This window comes from Podarcis tiliguerta (genome assembly GCF_965153285.1).
Source record: "Podarcis tiliguerta genome assembly, chromosome: 5".
NCBI lineage: Eukaryota > Metazoa > Chordata > Lepidosauria > Squamata > Lacertidae > Podarcis > Podarcis tiliguerta.
The window spans coordinates 63,559,195-63,583,236 of NC_139538.1; the positions used below are offsets into that span (position 1 = coordinate 63,559,195).

At 40.2% G+C, this 24,042-nt stretch overlaps 2 protein-coding genes across 3 annotated transcripts; both read right to left on the reverse strand.

The window, feature by feature from the left end:
- Window positions 1–307: 307 nt before the first annotated feature.
- LOC310679028 (lysosomal acid lipase/cholesteryl ester hydrolase-like) lies at window positions 308–10,676 on the reverse strand. Of its 2 annotated transcripts, XM_083443740.1 has the most exons (11): window positions 10,420–10,668; window positions 10,189–10,285; window positions 9,312–9,420; window positions 8,147–8,264; window positions 7,097–7,295; window positions 5,342–5,451; window positions 4,709–4,845; window positions 3,618–3,764; window positions 2,867–2,938; window positions 1,598–1,663; window positions 308–827 (listed from the first exon to the last, which is right to left on the reverse strand). In XM_083443740.1, exons 2-11 carry the CDS (start codon window positions 10,200–10,202, stop codon window positions 594–596), a joined length of 1,206 nt encoding a protein of 401 aa, XP_083299866.1. In that variant the 5' UTR covers window positions 10,203–10,285; window positions 10,420–10,668; the 3' UTR covers window positions 308–593. The 2 variants fall into 2 exon arrangements, with proteins under 2 accessions (XP_083299866.1, XP_083299867.1); XM_083443741.1 differs by lacking the exon at window positions 3,618–3,764 and having other exon boundaries at window positions 10,420–10,676.
- A 1,645-nt stretch (window positions 10,677–12,321) lies between these two features.
- Window positions 12,322–23,074, reverse strand: LOC310677840 (lipase member N-like). Its single transcript, XM_083441027.1, has 8 exons — window positions 22,071–23,074; window positions 19,754–19,862; window positions 19,249–19,366; window positions 18,401–18,408; window positions 15,390–15,518; window positions 15,087–15,158; window positions 13,966–14,031; window positions 12,322–12,713 (listed from the first exon to the last, which is right to left on the reverse strand). Exons 1-8 carry the CDS (start codon window positions 22,283–22,285, stop codon window positions 12,480–12,482), a joined length of 951 nt encoding a protein of 316 aa, XP_083297153.1. The 5' UTR covers window positions 22,286–23,074; the 3' UTR covers window positions 12,322–12,479.
- Window positions 23,075–24,042: the final 968 nt, after the last annotated feature.

Sequence of the window (24,042 nt, forward strand, 5' to 3'; positions counted from 1 at the left end):
AGGCTCCCTTGTGTCTGGCAAAGCCAGGTGTACACAATGCCAGCCAGCGATTAGCTTCTTTTACGTGGAAGGTATTACAGGGGTCAAGCAGTTGAAAACATTTGCTAAAATAAGAGACAGCCGCCCTATGGAGGCTCATGGTCTTGATAGCCAAACCTGAGCAATGTGTGACATTTCCCTCACTGACCTCTAGTTGGGTGGGTTAGTCGGAATTGGAGTACCTTCCACTGGAATACAAAAAGTTATTCCAAGCTGCATATTATTTAGCCTTTTGGGGGTCCCTTCATATTGGCAAAGAATTCCATGATTCATTGAAGAACAGAAGCAAGTTTATTCTATAATGCATGGTTACACAATATAATATGAATATATATTATAATAATAAGTAGTACTAGAGGCTGTGCCCCTGATTTTTACCATCAATTTTGTTGTGTGTTTTTCTTCCGTAGATCCTTTTGTTATTGCTAGCCAACCTTTAATATTATTTGCGACAGAAAAGAAGAACATAAGTACAGAAAACAATCAATGTAAAATTTCTACAAAAATTGTCTGCATTAATATCAGATATATAGTTTGCCCCTCATATTAAGACATTATTTGAACTTTTGCATCAGAGAAAGCACATCCTTATACAATCGCTTTGGTGCATCAAGACCCCAGATAAAATCCGTATGTTGCCATTCAGGAATATTCTTATAGAAAACTAAATGAGGGATTCGAGGGAGCAGCCGTTCAACAGCCTTTTTGGTTACAACAATGTCATTCCCACCACTCCACACAGCTGTTGGCACAGTAATGTCTTCTATCTTATAAAATGGGGGTGTACTCTGTTGAGAGAAAAAACAGAAAGATGAAAATTAGGTTCACTTTTATTTATTTTCCTCTTTTTAAAGACATATTTTGGATCTTCAGATACATTGAAGGTCTAACATCTGTCCCTTGAAAATCATTCTTTAACTATCTATTAAGTATCCAGCTCCTTACTCTGGAGCAGTAAGAAAAGCAAAAGGAATAAGAGTCCTCATGGCTCATGAGGAGGACGTGCTCTTCAGGACAGAGGGAGGGTCTCCTTGTGAGCCTGAGGGGCAGTAGGGCTTTGATGATGTTGCTCAGCCTCCCCCACCCCCAACAGCTGAAAGGTGGAGTAACATAGCAGAGGCAGCCACTTCTGCACATATCAGCAGACTAGTCTCAGCTAAGCCCCGCTGCCCATCTGGCCTGGAAGGAGGCTCTCAGTGGATCCCAAAAGGCAAAATCTAGAGAGGAGTGGTAGCTCATTGGCAGAGCATCTGGTTTGTGTGTAGAAGGTCATATGTCCCTCAGGTTTTCTAGTAGGGCTTAGAATCAGAGCTGCTGCCAATCAGTATAGACAGATAGGTGGAACAATAGTCTGACTTGGGATAAGGAAGTTTTCTATGCCCTTACTCATTAAATGCATGCACTTTCATAGATAAACACATAATTACAACCAGTTCTTTGGTGTCTTTGGTGTTATCTCACCAAAAGGAATTATATAAGAACTCAGAAATCACAACACGGTTCACATTAAACATTTAACCTACCGGCAAAATCTCTCATTAGAATCCCAAACACTTACCATGTTATAGACAGCTTTGTTCTTTGATCCATAATCGAAATACTTAAATTGGTTGGTTTTATCAACCTAAAAAGATGGAAAAGACATACACAATTTGAAAATTGGTGCACGTTCAAAAAACAAAATCCTCTTGTAAGATGGTGGGCCACAAGAAAATTCAAACTCTAGGGATCTTGGTTACAGTCAAACTTCGGTTGTCAAACTCAAAGAAAAAGCCACGTCGGATGTTCGACTTCATAAAAGCTTTCGAAAATGGGAACTTTTACTTCCAGGTTTTTGGCATTTGGGAGCCAAGGCATTCCAAAATGGAGCTGTTTGGGAACCGAGGTTTGACAGTATCAGAATTCCCACCCATCCACCCTGGCCAATGATAGGACCATAAGCTCTGCTTAAAACAGTGGTGTCTCTAGAAAGTCAGGTAGAAGGTTATTAACATATCTATCATCCTCATTTGTGAGAAAATATTAAAGAATTGAGCCCGGCTCCTCAAGATTGAGGGGGTTCAGCCCCATTCCTGCATATGTTGGGAGGGAGGAGCTATCCTCACCCCATAGAATTGGTGCCTGTGCGCACAATATTGACCTCTTCTTTTGCCCAGCCTTCACTAATCTTCAGCTGCCAAGACCACTGCAATATGTTTCACCTTCTGCGTAATGTGAGGATTCCCAGCACCAGTGGATGTAAGTGCACTCGGGTGCATGGGGCAGTACACCACCAACCTCCATCTTCCCTCCTCCACCCACTGCTTGCCTGTCAGCTTCCTACTCCTTAGTCTCATTGTTTCCCTTGTAGAAGTCAGCAGCAAGGAGAATAAGCAATGGCAAAAGAAAATAAGGAAGAATTATAATGTCAAAATTAAATATTCAGGAAGAGCCATAGATCAGTGATAGAGTCTCTGCCTTGCACTCAGAGGGTTCCGGATTTAATTCCTGGCAACTCCAGGTAGGGCTGGGACATACTACAGTTTGCAACCCAGTGTGAGTAGACAATACTGAACTGAAAGGAGCAATGGGCAGATTCAGTAAAGGGCAGCTTCCTATGTTCTTCCCATGAGATCCAAAGAGTTGTTACAGCTCATGTTTGATTATTGAAGTATCTAGAATATAACTTTTGAATGGTCTGGTAATCTGGAAAACTACACTTTTATAAAATGAAATAGAAACCTTAGTACCAAAACAGAAACATGAGAAACTAAACAGGCAAGTCGAAACGTCAGACTTTTGACTCCCATTTTTTTGAGATGCTGAGAAGGTATTTGTTAGAATGTACCTGACTCCAGTGTGCAATAGTTTTTGCAGAAGTAAAATCAGGGTAAATTCCAAGATACACATCTGTTCGACTCTGGAAGAATAATAGAAAAGAAAATGCTTTTTATATTCACATTCTTGAAAATTTTTCAAGGAACATATTTATTTACAAAGCAATAGGTCGTGGCAATCAAGGTAATGAAGCATACAGACACTTTCATGCAGCACAAGGAAGCAGCTTTCTGATGAAGAGGTGTCTGGGTACCTAGATGTGTATCCCCCACCAATAGTGAATCCAGCTGATAAAGAGCCATAAGAAGGAAGAACAGGGGCCTTGAGGTTGCCTCTCAGCAGTGAGCACCTGGACAGCACATGGAGCAGGCAGAGAGGTCACCTGGTCACAGCCTGCCCTACAGTAGTAATTCCTTCTAACTTTGCATCTGGAAATTAGCATAAGCAGTTAAAATTAGTCACTCTGAAACTTATTTGGTTTTTGTAGTGCTGTGCATTTCCTCTTCTATGGCCATGCGTCAATGACCAACTACCAACTAGACGTGAACTTAATTTTGAAAATAAATTTTAAAAGATAGATCAACATTTATTAAAAGAGGGCTCTAGAATTTCACCATGGAAGAACTGTGTAAAGGAACTCAAAATTATGGCAAATACTATATTTTGTTTGATTGATTTTCTTTTGATGTTTTGTATATGTACACAGCAAGTTCTTTCAAAAAGAAATAAATGAATAAATGATAGAGGAAAAAACTACCTACCACATTTAGGTTTTTCTCATTGCGTCCTTGGAATAAGGACATGATTTGGAGACAAAGTTTGTCAATCCCTGGATAGCTGCACCACTTGACATTGTTGGCTTTTAGTTTGTTATAGAAAAAGCAGAGTTCACTACTGCCGCACATAAGCTGTAAAAATAAAATTTAAAAAATCTGAAGCATTACTAAATAATTGTCCTTTCTTGGAAGGAAACATTGAGGTTCCTGTTAGGAACAGATCTCCTTTATGTTACAGTTATATACCACTTTTCTTCAAGCACGCTCCAGAAGATATGCCTCGGCTTTCTAGTCAATTTTGCTGCCAGGTTCTGATGTGGCCTGACTCTGGATAGCTGAGGAGAGATTTCTAAGGGGGTGCTCTCCAACAACCACCTTCTTCCCACACAACCTCTCAGGTATTAAGATTGGCAGATGGGGCCTTCTTGATAGTTCCTTAAAAGTTTGGGAGTGGGGTCCTGGAAAAGGGCATTCTCAATAGTGGACAGTAAGATGAATAACAGAATATTTGGCAGAAGCTGAACAGCAGCAGAATGCAAATGATACTGGTTGTGTCGCATGCAGGTTGGAATGTCAATCATTCCTTTCTTGCATCCCTGACTGTGACAGAGCCTTCATCCTGTCTGGGAGCAGCCACCGAAAAGCACTGTGGAAGGACGTGTGGATCCAGAATTGGCCTCCACAGTCACTTAGGGACTCACTGTTAAGACCATGTTCTTGGAAGACAATCTTACTTGGTCACGAGTAATCGCCAAAGAAGAAGAAGAATTTCCATTAACCATTTCTCTTTTCTTTGAAAGGCTTCCAGTGTTCAGATCCATAAGGGTATATTCACGTATAACTTATGTTTATATATATTCCAGGTTCTCAATATAATATGTATGATGAATTTGTTTCTAAAGTCCACGGTGACTCTGACCTTATCATACTACAAATGTTCATGTGATCCAAACCTTCTAATTCTTCAAGCTCACACTCAACATAAAGAAATGAAGCGGATGGCAGGAAGACTAACTCTCCATAAAGATGCAGAAGAAGAAGAAAAATAAGAATTATGGGCCTTGTACAATACCTACTTTTAATAATTCTTGAGGAAGGCGTAGAATTAAGGAAAAGACTCCTTTGATGTCGTCCAATGTGGAGGCAGGAGCCAGGCCCATGAAGAGTTTAACCTTTTGAGCAAGCTGTGGCATGGTTGAAAAGGCAATAAAACCTGGAAAAAAGAAACAAGTCTAAACATAGCACTTGCAAACAAACAAACAAATAAGAGATTTTAAAAACCTGTGGCTCTCCAGGTGTTGCAGGAGCTGGAGCCCATCAGCCATGCTTGCTGGGGCTGATGGGAGCTGGAGTCTCAAATATCTGCAAGGGCAAAAGTTTCCCATCTCTCTTCTTTTGAAATGCCTGTCATTCAACGAATTTATTTGCACCACAAATGGACATTCTTCATGGCTGTGGAACTGATAACAGCTGTATACGCTGCCTGATCCTGTATACTGAAGTTCTGATCCTGAAAAGACTTTCTCATGGAACGTATGTGAACTCTGCTTTTTCTTTTCTTTTTTAAAAGCTATGCTTTAATCTGTCTTTTTCTTTTCTGAACTAGTCTTCCCAATAGTCCTGAGACTGGACTACACCCCCAGTAAGTCCCTGATAATGCAAAAAGGCAAGAAAATAAAAGGTATTTCCTTCTTTTCTTATTAACTTACCCGTTGTACCTCCCTGGGAATGGCCAATATAATACAAGCTTTTTTCCTTAGTTTTCTGCAGAATAAAGTCTATGGTTGCTGTAATATCATAAATTGCCATTTCATGAAAGCTGAAAGAAAAACATAGAATATAGGTGAAATTTTGCCTGTTTGCACTTGCATACGGTTGTGGACATTAATGTATAAATACAAACAGTACCATACATTACATATGATACCCTTACATTTGGAGGATAACGTTGTAAGTTTATTGTCCTATGGAAAGAGTAAGGAGAGAAAGAGCAAATATATTTTTATGATTTATTTAAAGATTTACATCACCCTTAAACTTGCCCAATAGGTTCTCAGATATGTACATTGTCCACATGTTAAAGGATAATTTTAAAGAATTATATTAAATTATATGAAATCACTCAACTGCGTTAAATTTAAATGGTAGTTCAGAAGTCCCTTTACACAGTCTAAAAGGTGTACATCCTGGAATGTCTGGGCAAAATGGTGTGTCTTCACAATATGCCTGGAGGAACTAACAGATCTGTACAAGAGCGGACCCTTTATCAGGTAATCTAAATGCCAAATTGTTCATGGTCTTATATGCTAGTTGTATTAGGACTGGCCTAAGATATTCTGGCACTGGAGGTGAACCACAAAATTGGACCACTTCCCTCCAGGGAGGAAGCAGTGAGTGAAGATCTACACCAGGGACAATGTGGCAAGAAATGTATTCATTACAACCAAGTGGAGAATGAAGATCTACATCAGGAACGATATGCGGAATCACACTGATGATGCTTTACATATGGAAGACGGAAGGGCATTTCACAGTGCAGGGGCAAGAGCAGGAAATGCCTTTTGGGGGGTCACTACCCTCTGATATTATGTGGAGTGTGGTGCCATGCTTAAAATTCCCCAAAAATAAATTAAAATTCTGCTGGTACCTTTCCCGGGAAAATCAAAGGCTCACTATGTCAGGTTCCTACTGGATGACCGGAAAAACACTAGAACATTAGCAGTGGCAAAGTTTTTATTGGTGGTTGCAAGAACCAATGATCCCTATCCTTAAGTCTGAACAAAAGAATAATAGTAATAATAATAATGATAATTTATTATTTATACCCCGACCATCTGGCTGGGCTTCCCCAGCCACTCTGGGCGGCTTCCAACCAAATATTAAAATACAGTAATACATCAAACATTAAATGCTTCCCTAAACAGGGCTGCCTTCAGATGTCGTCTAAAAGTTTGGTGGTTGTTGTTCTCTTTGACATCTGGTGAAAGGGCGTTCCACAGGGCGGGCACCACTACCGAGAAGGCCTTCCACCTGGTTCTCTGTAACTTGGCTTCTTGCAGTGAGGGAACTGTCAGAAGGCCCTGGGCGCTGGACCTCAGTATCCGGGTAGAACGATAGGGGTGGAGATGCTCCTGTTTAACCTGGAGGTAGGCTGTCTGAATTGTGTATTGCTTTGTAATGATTTGTTGGGTCTCGACCATAATAAAGATTGATGATGATGGTGGTGGTGGTGGTGATAAAAATAAATACATCTATGAAGCATTTCAGTTAAACGCATTGTAAAATCAAATAGAGAAATCCAGTTGGGAAAGACAGAACTCCACAGTGCCATCTGGTTTCATAGTGTTATATTGCCTATACAGTGCATCTAAAATGCTTTTTCTTTACTAATTTAGCTGAGTCCTGGGAAAGCTCTCAGGAAAAGCATCCCTTCCATCCAAGCAACAATAGCCCCTTGTACTTACCTGAAATTCCAAAATTCTTCTTGGTCTACTGTGAAGTTTTGATGTCTTCTAGACCAGGTGGTCCCCCTGTTATTTATTATCCAGACATCATAATCAGCATCTGCTAGAACAAATCCCAGACTATTGCTAGGAAGATTTGAAATCCAGCTCCTGCCTTCACAAAGGTTACCAGGTACCAATAACACAACTGACTTAGGCCCTGGAAAACAAAGACAACATTAGATAGAGAATGGGCACTCACAGAGCACCAACATTTCCCACTGGTATCTAGTCCAAGGCCAAGCAGAGTAGGGTGCAGGGGGTACAAAGGAGATGAGCCAGACGTTTCCTAGGACCTCAGAAAATGTTTCCATAGATTGTGTGAAGACTAGCAATGATGTTTTGTGTAAGCCTACATAAAACGCCATGAAACTTCTTTCCCTGCCCACTTTCTCTTCTGCCAACATGTTCCCGCCTACTTTTCCCAAGCAATCCAGAGAGGCGGTACTGAATTATTGGCAAAAGGTAGCAGAAGTAGGTGAGGTGAGAAGGTAGGTGGGCCTTGCCTCTCCTGTGGGTGAAACGCTGTGTCTCTGAGGTGATTGCTGCCTGCCGCTGAAGAGGGGCCACAACTGCTGCGGCTGTTTCTAAACAACTCTCCTAAGAATCAGGAGATAGTTAATATTTGTACTGATTTTTGAAAAGGCATAAAAAAGCCACTCAATCAAACCCCACGCCACTTAAGATATTTCATAGTGTTCTGCTATGAATAGAAGACTGAACAATTATTCTAACTGTTGATAATTTGGAATTATTGATTAATCTGGGAAACCTTGTTGCTCAGATATAATGAAGAAGGAATCATCAAGTGTGTTTACAACTGAGCACAACTCAAGTGATTTCAGCCAACTTGCAACAATTTCTCCCTTTATTTATAATATTGCTTCCAAATAAAATTGAATGAAAGGGAAAAAATAGTGAAGTCTAGGTAACATTTTTAAAGTTGAACACAGGAATATCAGTTATGGCGTGTGGCATTTAACAACATTTACTACTAAATTTCAAAATTACCTGTCTTCCCAGAACTATGTCTTCCATGTGGAATTCTGTTTGCCTGCAGGTAATAGCCATCCCCTGTCAGGATTGTATACTCTTCACTGGGGTATCCCCAGTACTGGATGATTTCAGGCTGTGAGTGGAGAAGGATGGAAATAGAAATGCTAGATTAAAAAATAAATAAATCTGATCATTTGATTTCTGGGACAATTGCTTTAATATCCCAAAGAACAAAAACTTCCCAGGGCCAAGATTATTGTGAAGTGACTTTGCTAGTCCTACACGAGGAAGGGGAAATCTATAGGCTATAGCTGGGCTCCAGCTCCTATCAGTCCCAGCCAGCATGGCCAAGGGTCAAGGAATATGGGAGTTGCAGTCCAACAACACCTCATCCCTCCCCTAAACTCTCATAATGTACACATGATTGTATGCAAGTTTGCCCAAAACACACCCTTTTTTTTTTTTTGCCTAATAAAATGATTTTATTTTTTTTGGTATTCTATTTTCATTTGTATATGCATTTTTAAAAAACACTTTACTCTGGTATATATATTTCTATTTCCATTACTTGGCTGGAGAACAGTACGCAAAAATTGGAGACGTGCCAATTTTGAAGGATGGCTTTGTTCCGGTTTGTGTATTGTTCCAGAAAATGCAAATCATGTAGAATCAGCTTGAAATGCAAACTGATTCAAATTTATTCCCCCTTCCCCCCATCTGGGTATATATGTGTGAAGTGTACATAACCACAGATTGATTGTGGCTTTCTGAATTCCACAACGAAAAGACAAAAAGGAAATCTGTACTGATATGATGCAAAACACCAAATCTGTATGGTAAGCAACTGCAAAGAAATCTCACCATGAGAAATATAATGAATCTGCTGCCTAAGGCTTCAGCTAATGCATGTGCAGCAAATGTCAGCATTTACACTGAGGAGCCAGTGTAAAACTCTGCTTCGAGAAGGAGTTATCAAAGCTAACTGTGTCTTCTAGAACAGTTTATCTAGCCAAGAGAGTATTGTTTCAAACACGATCAGAATAACTTGCAGTTTGAAATATCTCCTGCCAAGCATGGAGTTTCTTCCTGGAAATGCATGTACTCTTGAAAACTGTTTTAAAAATGAAATTATAAGGATCATGGTCCACTGTTTTCAAGGCCATCTGAATTATTAACTTACAATAGTCATAAATTCTTCAGGATTCAGATGTCTTCTACTGCTGAATTCTTCAGATGTCAGAGCCTGTTGGACTAAGCAGGCCACTCCCCAAAACAGCCACATCTTGGACCTGTGTATAAAACAGAACTACAGTATCTCTAGTCTGAAAACATGAATCCTTAATGAAAAAGATTTCAGGGGGAAATTCAATATATTGAAGAATGATCTTGAGGAGACATGATGGGTGTTGAAAGGTGGGATAAAAGGGCTAGATGAACCTTTGGCCTGATCCAGCAGTGTTCTCTCTCCCTCTGGAAGGAACGGAGCTGGAAGTCCTATCTCCACACAGAGCCGGGTGGGGTTGAGGTGGGGCCAGCCTACCACTTCCACTCCTTCTCATCTTCCTCCAGTATCTGCCATGCTAGAGCTAGACCCAACAGTGCCAAGTGAGTCATGACACCAAACAGCATGCCCTCCTAACCCCAGTACTTTTTAAAAGTCTTACTGCATCCTTCAGACACCAATTCTAGCTGGAAATAGAGTTGTCTCCCAGTTTAAAATATTGAGTCTGGAGGTGCTGAGACTTCCTCTTCCCAGGACCACTGGCTCAGAACGTGCAGTTGCTGACTGGGATACTGGGAAATGGGGTCTGCAACACCTCAATCCATTAAACTCAATCCATTAAATTTAGCTAACATGTTTGCTTTGGTAATTTGTAGAACAGACCATTATTTACAATGGGATGCAAGTCTGCTAAAAAATTATTGATTGTACTTCAGCATTGTATAACATTGTTAAATGAACAACTTAAGAATGCTAGCTATTAAAATGCAAGACCAAAGCTATGTCACTGAAAAATAAATTAAAAAGAGACATGGAAGAAAGTAATTTTGCTTACCTGTTGTTGTGCATCAGTAGCGACCAGATCTCAAATAGACACAGCAGAAGACCTTTGTGTCAGGGAGTGAGCAGAGGAGTGGTGGAGACTGCACCTTCTGACCTTTCCAGGGCGGAGGAAGTGGAAGATAGTATCGATTTACAACAGGGGTTTGAGGGATATGAGGGAGGTAGCAGCTCAGAGGCAGGTGAGGGGGAAAGTTGGGAAATAATGGGAGAGGAGGAGCAACACCTTGCTAACCTGTTCTTAGAAAACATTCCAGACCTTCCATTTCCCAGAACCCAGCGAGCCTTAAAAGTAGGAGAGAAAGAACTCAAAGACAAAGGGCACTTAGCAGCCCCCGTACAGCAGGTGATGATGATGACGAATGAGGAAGTGGGAGAGAAGGGGGGTGCAGATTAACAGAGGACAACACCATTATCCAAGAGGCTGGGTTCTAGAGCCTCTCTGTGTTTGAAATGAAAAAGAACTGTAAGAAACTTTTCCTTGTCTTTATACTTTCCTGGGCAACCAGCCAGAAGCTTCTGGAAACTTATGAAAACAGTTGAGAAAGAAAGCATCATCACACACCCAACATTTGCCTAATGATAAGTCTGTACAAAACATTATAATGTATATTGTTGTTTCTCCTTTTTCCTTGTTGTTGTTTTAATGTAACCCACTTAGAGGTTATTTTTTGTATTAAGTGGTATATAAATTGTATATCAACATTTTAAAATGTGGTTTTAACTGAGAATGTGGTTTTCAGTGATCAATAGGGCTGCCATAAACCCAGGAAATCCTGGCCATCTGGGGGGATTTTTTTCATTTTGAACCAAAAGTCAAAAGGAATAGGCAATTCATCCTGTCCCTGGACACAGGGCCACGTACCCCTTTTGGTCAGTTGGTCCCCTGCTCAAGGGAATGCCTGAGACCTCCTGCTGCCATACGCCAATATGTGGCAGGCAGATGATCTGGCCTGCCATTTGCTGGTTACCTAGGGTGGCTCAGAGCCCATCTGCAAAACCGCCTGCCTAGGAGGGCAAATGGACCACTAAAACTTAAAACTTATTTTCTATGAAATGCAGGGGAAGAGGGAGGTATTCATACAAAGACCATAGACCACCTAAATAAAGCTCACAGACCACAGGTTGAGAGAATCCTTGCCAAGGGGATAGATTGTTTTCATTTTCTCATTTTTAAAAGTCTCAGTTTCAGTTCTTCACATTTGTTTGCATTAAAAAAAAATGTTCCTGAACATTCTTCAGTGATTTAGTGTCAATTTGACCCGACATGTTTTGCCTAACTAGGGGGCTCTGCCCCCCTGCTCGCCCTACTCACTCTAATCACCAGCCACCTCCCCTCACATTAACCTCCTAGTACTTCTTTTTAGCACCCTGTGCAACTTCTAAGCTTACACCTGGTCTTCCCAATGTGTGTGGGGGTTTTTTTTAAGCCACTGATGTCTTCTATTCTGCACCCATTTTCACCTACACACACCGGTCCTACATCCCCGCCTTTTGTACAATCCCCTTACACACAGAACTCCTGCATGGCCACCTGGTGATAGCAGAATACATGATGTAAAGAGGGAGCTACAGCCCAAGATAGGTAAAGAGGTAGTAAGGGAACAGTTTAGTTGTTTAGCTGTGCCCAACTCTTCGTGATTCTCCATGGACAATAACATAGCTACTTTAAATAAATTCAAATATCCAGGGCCTGATGAACTGCATCCAAGGGTACACAATAAGATTTGGATGTAATCTCAGAGTTGCTGGAGGAACTCTACATTATCTCCTTGTCAGGACAATGATTCACAGCAGGGGTTCTTGACCATGGACCCCTAGGCCATGTCCCCCTAGGCTTCCATGCGTGAACTTTAGGGGCCCCATGAACCAGGCACCAAAAATTATTCTCCCTCCCTTTATTTCCTTCTCGTGCCTTAGAAAATTGTATTTGTGAAAAGAATTCTGCAAAGGGGCTCCACTGCTTTCATCAGATTCTAAAAAGGGCCTATGAGCACCTGTGCTCAAAGGTTAAGAACCACTGATCTACAAGGAACTGCAAGAAACATCTACGCTGTGGCTAAAAGATGAGGCCTTTGCAGAGAGAAGTATACTTTTGCAGTGCAAGGTCAATGAATTCCACTACCAATTGTGTCAATGCCAAAAGGTAGATTTTATTAGATGATGAGCAATAGGTAATAGAAACAAGAATCAGTTAACAAATTGACCATAAATACAAGTCATACAGACCCAATGCAGTGTTTACAATCGCAGGGAATATAAGCAGTTAGTGACTTTCATAACATTTTATTTGTACTTCTGCATAAGATAGAATATATCAGGGTATAGTTTCTTTGGAGGATCCAGACCCCATAAAAAATCGCCATGCTGCCATTCAGGAATATACTTATGGAAAACTAAATTAGAGATTTGAGGAAGAAACAGCTGTATGTCCTTTCTGTTTATTACCATATCATGTCCACCATACCACACAGTAGTTGGCACAACCATGTCTTTGATTTGATAGAATGGAGGAGTGGTCTGTGGATGAAAATATCAGAATGATTAAAACGGTCTTCATCTGCCAATCTTAGATTTTACCTGTTTTCTTAGCTGTGACCTATGTATCTGGAAAATGCTTCATTGAGCATTAGTATCAGATTTTCTTCACCATTGTATTAATGAATCTGTCACGTGTTAATTGTTTACTGTGCATTCTTGATTTATGTGTAGGACAACTGCTTGACTGGATTGAGCATCGGATATACCAACATTGTGGGATGTACAATGACATTGAGGATGTGTATCAGGATTAATGTGCATGCCTGCTAAAGTTCAGCTTGGCACATTTAGGCTCTGGACTTAATCGTCTTTCAGGTAGCAGTGAGCAGGCTTTAGAAAGCTGCCCATATGACTTCAGTTTTGAAGTTCTCAGAATATTTCTTTCCTACTGCCATTGCATGGCTTCACAGCTGCTTCTACCTTCATGCTTCTACAAACAACACACATGCTGAACATGTGCAGCTTTATATTTTTAAAGTATTTCAAACATAGCACCACCATGTCTATAGGAATAAAACTGAGTTTGCTTCTGCTGCTCTGAGGTTAAACACATCTCCTTGGGAATAAGCAACATTCTGATGTAAGAAAAGGATAATATGATTTCAAAGTAAAAGAAAAGAAAAGAAGATCTCTAACCACACAAATGCCAGGGTGGTCACCCCTGACTATAAAATCTTATAAATTTAATAAGCAAGGGAAAATGCCGTGGGAACCAGCACCAGCTTTCTTGGAATACTGCATGCTGGCCGAGGTGCTGGAGTCCGATTGGTCTGCCACTGCCAGCGCTATCTGGTGCTCTTTAGGTGATCATTTGGGCTGTGGAATCTGGGACCTCAGCCATGTGTCCAGGCATGGCTGCACAAGGAATAGTGGGAAGCATCAAGGGTTTTCCAGGAAAGGGATGGGATCTAGGTTTACAGTGTTGGTATCCATCCGTCTTGGGAGACAATGGAGTGCGTTTCCAGGGGTGAAGTCCAACCACTGAATTAGCAGACCAAAGTGACCTCCCTGAGGCGCAGGCCTGGGCGGTGGGTATGGGGGTCCTGGGCTGCCCAGACAATAAGACCACCATCTCAGCTGCACTGATGTGGTCCAAAGGAAGTAGAGCAATGCATTTGGCACCAGCTTGGCTGCAGAAGGTGCTGGAAGGAGACATACAAGGCCCCACCCAATCGTCTCCGAATTTGTGCCTGGTTTACTCCTGAAACTTTACTTTTCTTTAACTCTTTACCGTATTGTATATAGCTTTGTTCTTACTGCCATAGTCAAAATATTTCAGTTTTCTTGATTTAAAAACCTATAAAATAAAGGGGAAAGTACAGAATTTTCAAATTTTTAATGCAGGCATCTTTATAACATACACAAAGAACCCTGTCCCTAGTCCCTGCAAAAATTGTGAAAACTTTTCTTTTAATAGATAGATGTGAAGTTTTATTCTTGTGATTACTGTATTTTGGCTGTGATTATATTGGTTGTATTTCATAGCTATAGATAGTCATCCTAGGCTATCCAAGAGGAAGGATAATAATAATAATATTGTATTATATGGTATAATATGATTACAGTATATAGTCAACAAAGATCTTGCTATAAGTTTCGAGCAACTGATATATAAATAAACTATATTGTTGTGTATTTCTTTGTACACTTAAAGAGTGCAACCAATCAAGGTAGTCTACAATGGATTCCTAGACTGTTTTCATAAATTTGTGTGTGGTTTCGTAAAAATATATGACTATTTTATCTTGAAACATTTTCATATTTTTCTGTTTTTTTCAAATACAATCTGTTTTCACCAATATTTTGCATACTTTGCAAATTAATAAGTAAATGATATTGGAACCCTTATACAACCATTTCAAAAATCAATCCTTAATGTTCGCTATCCTAGTAATGGCCAAACTGTGTAAGCTAATGAGAAACTGCAATGTGCACATTAAAACTTAACGATCACTTCAGATATAATGAATAAAAATCACTTAATGTTTGAAGTTTAAAAACTACTCTTTAGGCAACAAATTTGAAAAATTTCTCTTTATTTCTTCTTTTGCATGACCCTATTTAAGAATATTTTCTTTTGGTTTCATTGGCATATTATGATTCTCAGTTTCTACGCCTGTAGACGCATATCGCATGTAACCGGGCAACTACACCAGCAGTAACTCAAAGAAACAAAGATCCTGTGAGTGGCAGCTTGTCATATACCATTTATTGCTATATTGTTTTTCATTTACTGTAACTTTCTTGCCACCTTCTGAAAATTTAAAAAATATCCACACACGTTAAACATTCATTTAAACATCAAATGGCCTCTAAATTTTGAAATAAGGAAAAATATGCATTAAAGCTCACCTGGGCCAAGTGGCTTATGTTTTTTACAGAACCATAATCAGGAATAATTCCAAAATACGCATCTATTCGGGTCTGTGGGGAGAAATAAGTATGGAAATGTTTTTAAGAATTGAACTAGCAAAAATATCACAAGCATTAGAGCAATACAATATCCAAATAACTTGAGAAATTGAAATGGATATTGCATAGGAAAACATACATCTCGGGAAAGATGTGGTCGTGAGTTTCATGCCGATTTGCATTTTTAAAATATATATATATACTATTTTAAGCATCATTCCGTGATCAATAAGCACAGGACACCTTTGCCCAGCAGCGCTGTGGCCCACAGAATGCGGAAAAACCTTGCCCAGTATCTTGTTTGTGTAGTGGGGAAAAACTGTCCCATGAGCCCTTGCAAAGAAGAGTGGAAAGGCTATATAAGGCTGCTGCCTATGATACTCAAGGCCAATTTGCCATGAAAGCTTCCTACCCACCCACACTAGGGTAAGAGCACTCACTGAGCAATTTGGGTCACTGGTTGAGAGGGCAAGCAAATCATCTTAAATAACTCAACCTGATTGGCACTTGCTTTACCTCTGTGAAATTATGACCTTCCTTTGTTAGGTGAAGAATGTTGTTTGTATGAGGGCATGAATGTCACTGGGCAGAATCAACACAGTATAAGGGGGGGGGGGGCTATAATGGACCTGAGGTGATGATTGATCATGGCACCCACAAGCTTAGTGTTGGGGTATCTGCCCAGAAGGAATCTGCACCCTGGTCACCCAGTGAGACCTTACTTGCCTAGCGTGCACCTCAGGAAGAATCTGAACCACACTGGCTGACTCTCATGTAACAGGTTTGGGGCGGTCCAAACGCAGCAGATCCATTCTGTCAACATGGGGCTTGTGGAATATCCTGGGATCCAATGCCATGTCAACCCTTACCCTGTCTGCTGCTGTCTGATTTTATCCCATCACCATTGTACAATCTTGTTATTTTGCTGCTATCTATGGGTCACATAGTTCCGACATTATTATTTTTTTGTTGCTTGAGACCCATCTTGTGAATTTCTTGAAATTAAAAGATGGGCTATAAAGATTACAAATAAATAACAAGTTAAGTTGTAATGTCCTATTTTTCATCTGTTTCAATTAAAGCTACAAGATCACTGTGTTCTGATGTATAGGGAGTGGCTGCTTTGTACTGCTCCAAACACTGCTAGATGACAGGCACAGAATGTCCTCCCCTCCCCTCGGGAACTTCACAGATAAGAATTGATGAGCAGTTGATAGGTTTATAGTCCTTTGATTACAACATCATTTTACAAGCACAAATATACACCTCTCCGCAAGGAGGGCAGTTGACTACTCTGAATCCTCCTTCCAACTTCCAAAGCATTCAAGACACCAACGGGAAGTTCCTCCCCCTCTCTGCCTCCTTTGCTCTCTGATACATTCAGACCTCCCGAGTCCATGGGGGGGAGGGGTCCCCCACACTCTCAATTGACGTATCGACTAGCTGTCCCCTTCCTTCTGGTTCCCTTGTCATTATTTCACAACTGGGTAACTCCTCCCTAAGCTGTTCAGCTTCTGTCTCTCTATCTCTGCTTCTGAACATGTGGACAAGGGGAGTGACTCTTCCCCCTCCAGCTCTCCATCAGAGAAAAGCTGGTCTGCCATAGAATGCATCCCACAGTCCTCATCTTCAGACCATTCCCTGACTCTAGACTACAAGAGCAACTTGCCGCCATGTTCTGCCTCCATGGACAGAGGCAATAAAGCTTCTGAACACAAGTTCCTCTTGAGCTCAGGTCCTGCTTAAAGGTTTGGCCATCTGACTGGCTACTGTGAGAAGAGGGCACTGGACTAGCTGGGCCATTGTGACCTGATCCAGCAGGTTCTTCTTAGGCTCTTAACTGCCCTGATCCCTGACCCATCGACAGGCAAACTGAGATGAATGGGAGTTGGAATCTGACACCATCTGAAGGGCCACCAGTTCTCTACCTCGTGAGATATCAACAGATAAAGAAAACAACCAAAGCCCTATCCTTCTTTAACACCAATTGGCCAACCATGCCCAGGAGAAATGCCTCTGGTTTCTTCAGAAAGGTATATTTAAATACCTTTTTCATTTCATTATAAATCATCTCCCAGAAAGCCTTAATCCTTGGGCACGTCCACCAAAGGTGAAAGAATGTGCCTTCAGTTTCTTTACATTTCCAACATTTATTATTGGGCAAATGATAGATTTTTGCAAGCTTGACTGGTGTCATGTACCACCTGTATATCATTTTCATAATATTCTCTCTTAAGGCATTACATGCCGTGAACTTCATACCTGTGGTCCATAACTGTTCCCAGTCAGCCATCATTATGTTATGTCCAACATCTTGTGCCCATTTAATCATAGCAGATTTCACCGTTTCATCCTGAGTATTCCATTTCAACAGCAAGTTATACATCTTTGACAAAATCTTGGTTTTGGGATCTAACAGTTCTGTTTCCAATTTTGATTTTTCCACCTGGAAGCCAATTTTCTTGTCCAAATTATATGCCTCCATTATCTGATAATAATGAAGCCAATCTCGCACTTTATTTTTTAGTTTTTCAAAACTATGCAATTTCAATTTGTCTCCCTCTTGTTCCAAAATTTCCCAATATTTTGGCCATTTGGCCTCCATATTGAGCTTTTTCAGAGCCTTCGCTTCCATTGGTGACAGCCACCTTGGGGTTTTATTTTCAATTAGGTCCTTATATCTTATCCAGACATTAAACAATGCTTTCCTGACAATATGATTTTTAAATGCTTTATGTGCTTTGACCTTATCATACCACAAATATGCATGCCAGCCAAATACATTATTAAAACCTTCTAAATCCAAAATGTCTGTGTTTTCAAGAAGCAGCCATTCTTTCAGCCAGCAAAAAGCTGCTGATTAATAATAAAGTTTAAGGTCTTTATGTATGCTACAACAGCAGCAAGAATACTTACTGCAAAGTATTGGAAGACTCAAGATTTACCCACTCTGGAAGAATGGCAGATGAAGGTGATGGACTATATGGAATTGGCGGAAATGACTGCCAGAATCCGAGACCAGGGAGAAGAGTCGGTGGAAGAAGATTGGAAGAAATTTAAAGACTATCTACAGAAATACTGCAAAATTAATGAATGTTAGAATGATGTTGGATTGAAGTTAAGTGGTTTTTAGCAGCAATGTTATAAAGTAATATGTAAAAATGGATTGTTAACAGGTGATAATCTAAAGCTATAATATATTAAGATAAAAGATTAAGATAAAATCAAAGAGGGAAAGGATTTGCTGAACTAACTAATTGATCTGGAATACAAAAAAAGGGAGGTGTGAGGAGGTCAGGGAAACAAGCAAATGAAAGATAAGAAATGGAAAGCCCAATTTGTTTTTAACTGTTTTTATTTTGTATTTTCTTTTTCTTTTTGTAATATGTTGAAATTTTAATAAATATCATTAGAAAAAGAAAACAACAAAAGCCTATAGTTTATCCCTTCTGTAATATACCAGGGTCTCTTCCGCAAAGATTCTTCTCTATTCTGGCTCAAACATGTACAGACATGGTCATTCAATTACACATTTAGGTCTCCAATGCTATACAGGCATAACTTGAAGCATGTACTATTGAACTCCATCATGTTAGTTACTCAATATGCAATTCAAAGCATGGTTAATTTATCTTTAAATATTAGAATAAAATATATTGCTGTTGTGGGGACTGAAGTATGGTATTTTGCCAATATGTTTAGCAAAATAAAGAGTCAACATACCATGTTTAAGTTATTTGGATTGCGTCCGGAGCCAAGGAACATAAATTGGATGCAAATCTCGTCCATTACTGGATAGCTACAAATCTTTTCAATTTGTTACTTAAAAAGACAAATTCTTTCTTCCCCCATATCAGCTGTAAAATTAAACACACAGAGAGATCTTGGTGATTTTCTTTAGAATTAATTTCCAAGCATTTAGAAATTAAATCCTCTTAATTAAACCAGGTAAACCAGGTATTGCATGACACACACCCCCACCAATGTATAAGCTTGAGGGTTGAACTCCCCATATCACTAAATTGATTATGCTAGAAGACTGCATTAACACACTCAGGAGTGCCCAACTTCAGCACGCACTACACTAAAGATGCCAAATTACCTCTCTTCCCAGAACTGTGCATTCCATAAGGAATTCTGTTTGCTTGCAAGTAGTAGCCATCCTCTGTCAAAATATCATGCTCTTCACTGGGGTATCCCCAATATTGAATGATTTCATTCTGCAAGAATAAAGAAAGGCTCGGCAGATTGAGACTTCTAAAGCTAGATGTGCTACAGGGGATTTTAGTTACAATGGTGCTGAGGAGAAGAGAAAAAAGTTCCAGATTCTGCTTTTGTCTCATGCTGGCTGTAATGAACAAAAGCAGAGGAGGCGCAATCAATACACTATGTATTAATCATTAAACAAAATACGTCATTTGGCCTTGGAGTCAGCTAAATCCATCCATTGCAATCTATCAAGCCCTCTTTGGAGTAACTCAGGAAGGCTTGGAAATGCTTCTGTGAAAAGCAAATGCTTTGGAATATCACTTAAAAGAAATATGTACAAATTATTTTGTCCTAGCAATAGCCTGTTGTTTTCAAATGCATCTGAACAAGCAACTCACAATAGTCATGAATTCTTGGGGATTCAAGTGCCGTTTCCTTAGGAATTCTTCTGACTCAATTGTCTGTTGGATTAAACACGCCACTGCCAAAAACAGCCACATCGCTGGCCTGTGTAAAACAATGTCTGTTGTTTCAAATTCCTTAGCAAAGATGGGAAGTGCTTTTTAGAATGGTTCGAGGCATGTTGAGGGCAGGGAGCGTGATTACAGTTCCAGCAGTGCTGTGCAGGGAAGAAATAACATATCTCTCTTCTGGAAATATTAGTCACTGAGATGGATGCTTTGTGGGGAAACACTGAAAAAAGATCTGCCCCATGAGGAAAAGTCATGACTATCTCTGAAATAAGGGTAAGCATGCTGGATTCTGACAGAAGCAGCTTCCTGGTCACTGGGAAAATAGTATCCATTTTTGCTGGACATGGCATTCTTGAGGTGGTTCGGACAGGTAATGGCCCCAGTTTGCGCATCATGAGTAAGAATTTTCCCACCGTATGTGAGTTGCTTCATATCACTTCAAGCTCCAAGTTGCTTCAGAGCATGCTTAAGGTACTGGCTCATACCTGGCTGTAAATTATAGAGCATCTCCCACTGAACATGGAGAATCTCTTGCTGAGCTTTTGTTTGGTGGAAGGATTACTTAAACAAAGTTGCCCAACTTACTGGAGGCTGAAGGAGCAACACAGTCTGAACAACACTTCCAGAAAGACTCCATGAAATGCTTACTACAACCAGTGCTTTTTTCTGGTCGCAGCACACTAGCACGTCTCAGATAAGAACTTACTGTCACAACTTCATGGTGAGTTCTGACACCTTTTTTTTGGGTGGGGGGGAGGGAGCACTATGGCAACGGCTCACAGACCTTAAACCTATTAAAGTCAAATGGCAAGCCCCTCACCTGAAAGGCTGAGTCCCAAACTGAAGGAGAGCAGCAATTGTGCAAATGAAGCAATGTCACAGCAAACCAGCTAAGATGGAAAATGAGATGGCTATGAAGAAAATGAAAATTTGGGCTGTATGAGATCAACTGGACACCTGAACCAAAGATAATGGGGATTTATTGGAAATATGCCCCACAGAACTTGTTGGGACTTTCTTTGAATAAGCAGGCATGGCAGCAGACAATCAATCAGATGAGGAATTAATGACACCAAATAGCATGCTGGGAAATTGTTATGTACTGAAGTTCTGACCCTGGGCCAGCAGGGGGATACTGTAGACTCAGGTCCACATATGCAAATAAGGGATTGAAAGTGACGTTCAGTGATTGGATAGTTGCAGAAAGTGTTACAGTTGCGTTGTAGTGGAGCTCTATATAAGCAGGCTGGCGGAACCCTTCAGTTCAGTTCAGTTCTGGCCTGTGAATAAACAAGAGCTGTTTGAAGAATCGCTGTGTCGTCTGATACGTTCACCCACAACTTAACAAAAAATAGAGTTTTCATTGGAGTCTGAAGATGCTGGGAATTCCTGTTCCCTGGACCATTGTCACAGACGAGTCTGTTGCTGCTGGGATACTGGGAAATGGGGTCTGCAGCACTCCATGACTCAATCAATTAAACTGTGTGGGCCTGGCTAACATGTTTGCAACTTATTTTAAAATGGTACAATACACTTTAAACTTGCATTGGTAGTGTGTAAAACCTACTATTATATACAATGGGATGCAAGTCTGTTCATTTTTTACTTGATTTTACTTCAATACAGTAATGCAAAACACTGTTAAATGTACAACTTAAGACTGCAAGCCAATAAAATGCAAGACAAAAGTTATGTCAGCAAAATATAAATTTAAAAGAGACATGGAAGAAAGTATTTTTGCTTACCTGTTCCTGTTCATCAGTAGCAACCAGGTCTCAATCAGACACTGCAGAAGACCTAGGTTGTAATCAGCTACAGAGAACAATATCTGTTTCATCATACACTATTGGAGCAGATCCAGAGCAACAGAAAAGGTTTCAAAAAAATATCATCGCACACTGAGCATTGGCCTAGGGATAAGGCAGGACTGTACAAAGCACTGAAATGCATATTGCAATTCCTTGTTTTATTTAAAAAAATGTAGCCCACTTAGATACTTATTTTTAGATTAAGTCATAATTTGGGTTGCCAAAGAAAGGAGTGGTTAGAAGGATATAAACTTGATCTCATATTCTTATTGTTCAGTTTAGGAAATAGTGCAAGTTTAACTATGATTCACTTGTATGGGGCATTAATAGAGAGCTCTGCTCAAAATACAAGCTATGCTTAAATACAGTTTTTAAAAAGTTGCTGCAACAGGAAAACATACACCACCGAAAGCAGACTGAAGGTTTTGGCTTACCTGCTCCTCTCCAACAGAGTCTGAATTTCAGCTGGATGCTGCAGAAGTGTTGAAGGGAATTTAGCTGCATATGTTTTGTGAATAATTATGGTGGCATGCAGTGCCCTGGACACCATTACACATTCAACCTCTGAAATATGTAGGTTAAGCACCTGAACTATGAGGCCTACGTGGATTTTGTAAGCGATTGATTGTGGGTGTAATCCTACACACATTTACCTGGTAATAAGCCACCCTAATCCACTTGATCTTACTTTGGGGTTGGCATTCATATGATTTCTCTGTGTGTGTGTGTGCTTTAATTCACTCTTGTTCCTTTCTAGATTCAAATTAAATGAGACCTAGAGGTACAAAGGCCTTGTAAATTATATGGTTTTGAAGAATTGTAGATTGTAGACAACATGAGTATCCACTTGGCTAGACCAAGCAGAGCATTTCCCCCAATAATTCAAAGTGTGAGAGGAAATTCTCCCTTCCAGCTTTCATGAATTCTTCCCCAGTGACTCAATCTCCTGGCCCCCATGAAGCACACTTTTAATCGTACTTGAATCAAATTTAAATTTAGGGAAAACAAAATGTGTTTATAGATACTGTTTGTGTCTTCCTGTACACCAGGCATCCCCAAACTCGGCCCTCCAGAGGTTTTGGGACTACAATTCCCATCATCCCTGACCACTGGTCCTGTTAGCTAGGGATGATGGGAGATGTAGTCCCCAAACATCTGGATGGCCAAGTTTGGGGATGCCTGCTGTAGACTATGTGATTTAGAATTTGCTGCCCTTTTTTAAGCACATTTTTTAAAGGGCAATTCCATGAGGAATTTAAAGGGGGCTGTGACAGCACTGTGTCGCCAATCTCCCCAGCGGGTACCGGGGCTGTGTAGAGAGCCCAAGCCAGAAAGAGAGCCTCTCCCTATTGTGAGTGGTACCAGCATGGAGTGACATTCAAGATGGGTAGAAGGAGCCATGTAGGAACTCCATTTCTTTTTCCTTAGGAGTAGCCATGCCAGGCTGCTTGACTATTAAAATGGATTGTATGCTGATTTAAGAGGATTTTTTTGGAGGGGGGGGGGACTTTGGTTTGCTGAAGAAAGGAGTGGATAGAGAAATGTGAAATAGGAGGACATAAATTAATAATTCAATAAAGATCTGTTTCTACCACAATTATTTTCCATTTATAGTTGTAGCCAATGGACTCTGTTGGATACAATATACGGTAAATACTTGAATTTGGTGCAACGAGCCCCCAGGGATCCTTTGCTGAGTTCTAAAGGTTTGAGGATTGGGACTATGGGAAAAGAGCATCCTGGAATGTAAAGAGGTATACACTTTAAGAAAATACCATCTTGTGGCAAAATAAGGTCATGACAAGAGAAGATAGGTGTGGAAAGCAATAAAGATATTTTTGAAGGTATACTACCAACTGTTGGAGGAAAAGGGATATGACAGATGGTGACGGCTCGTGGCAGAAGAGCGTCGCTGCCAGATGAAGGTGATTTCAGTGAGATTTTGATGTGAATTCATTTATCTGTAGAACAAAATTCTTTAGCATTGGCTGAGTTATTGAAGAACATTAAGGATTGTACCAGTGACATTAAAGATTTGGCTAAAAGGACAACACCATTGGAAGGGTCAGTTTAAAAACTTTCTGAAGGGAGCCAAGATACCAAAAAAAGAAGAAGTGTATAGTAAAAGTTCAAGGTCAGGTGTCAGCTCTGCAAGCTGAGAAATAAACCTTAGAGGACAAGATTGCAGTCTCGGAGATGTATATATATATATATATATATATATATATTGAGATTTAGAGGTATACTGGAGCTTTGGGAGGAAGATTTTTAAAAAAGATTGGCAAAGGAATTGGCATCTTTTTTACAACTACAACCAGAGATAATGGAGAATTCAATAGACAGAGATTATGTAATTACCATAAATCATCATATGTGAAAGCTAAGAAAATCCCAGGGGACTTTTTG

What these genes read in the sequence shown, in the direction of transcription:
- LOC310679028 (XM_083443740.1), bottom strand. An exon ending in CTGAAGAATTTATGACTATT is followed by an intron (nt 8,265 to 9,311) that starts GTAAGTTAATAA and finishes CTCCACTCACAG; the next exon opens with CCTGAAATCATCCAGTACTG. An exon ending in TTCCCAGGGAGGTACAACGG is followed by an intron (nt 4,846 to 5,341) that starts GTAAGTTAATAA and finishes TCTTTTTTCCAG; the next exon opens with GTTTTATTGCCTTTTCAACC.
- LOC310677840 (XM_083441027.1), bottom strand. Translation starts at nt 22,285, where the DNA reads ATGTGTGTAGGATTACACCCACAATCAATCGCTTACAAAATCCACGTA. An exon ending in CACAGCGCTGCTGGGCAAAG is followed by an intron (nt 15,159 to 15,389) that starts GTGTCCTGTGCT and finishes TTCTCCCCACAG; the next exon opens with ACCCGAATAGATGCGTATTT. An exon ending in ACAAAGCTATATACAATACG is followed by an intron (nt 12,714 to 13,965) that starts GTAAAGAGTTAA and finishes TTTCATCCACAG; the next exon opens with ACCACTCCTCCATTCTATCA.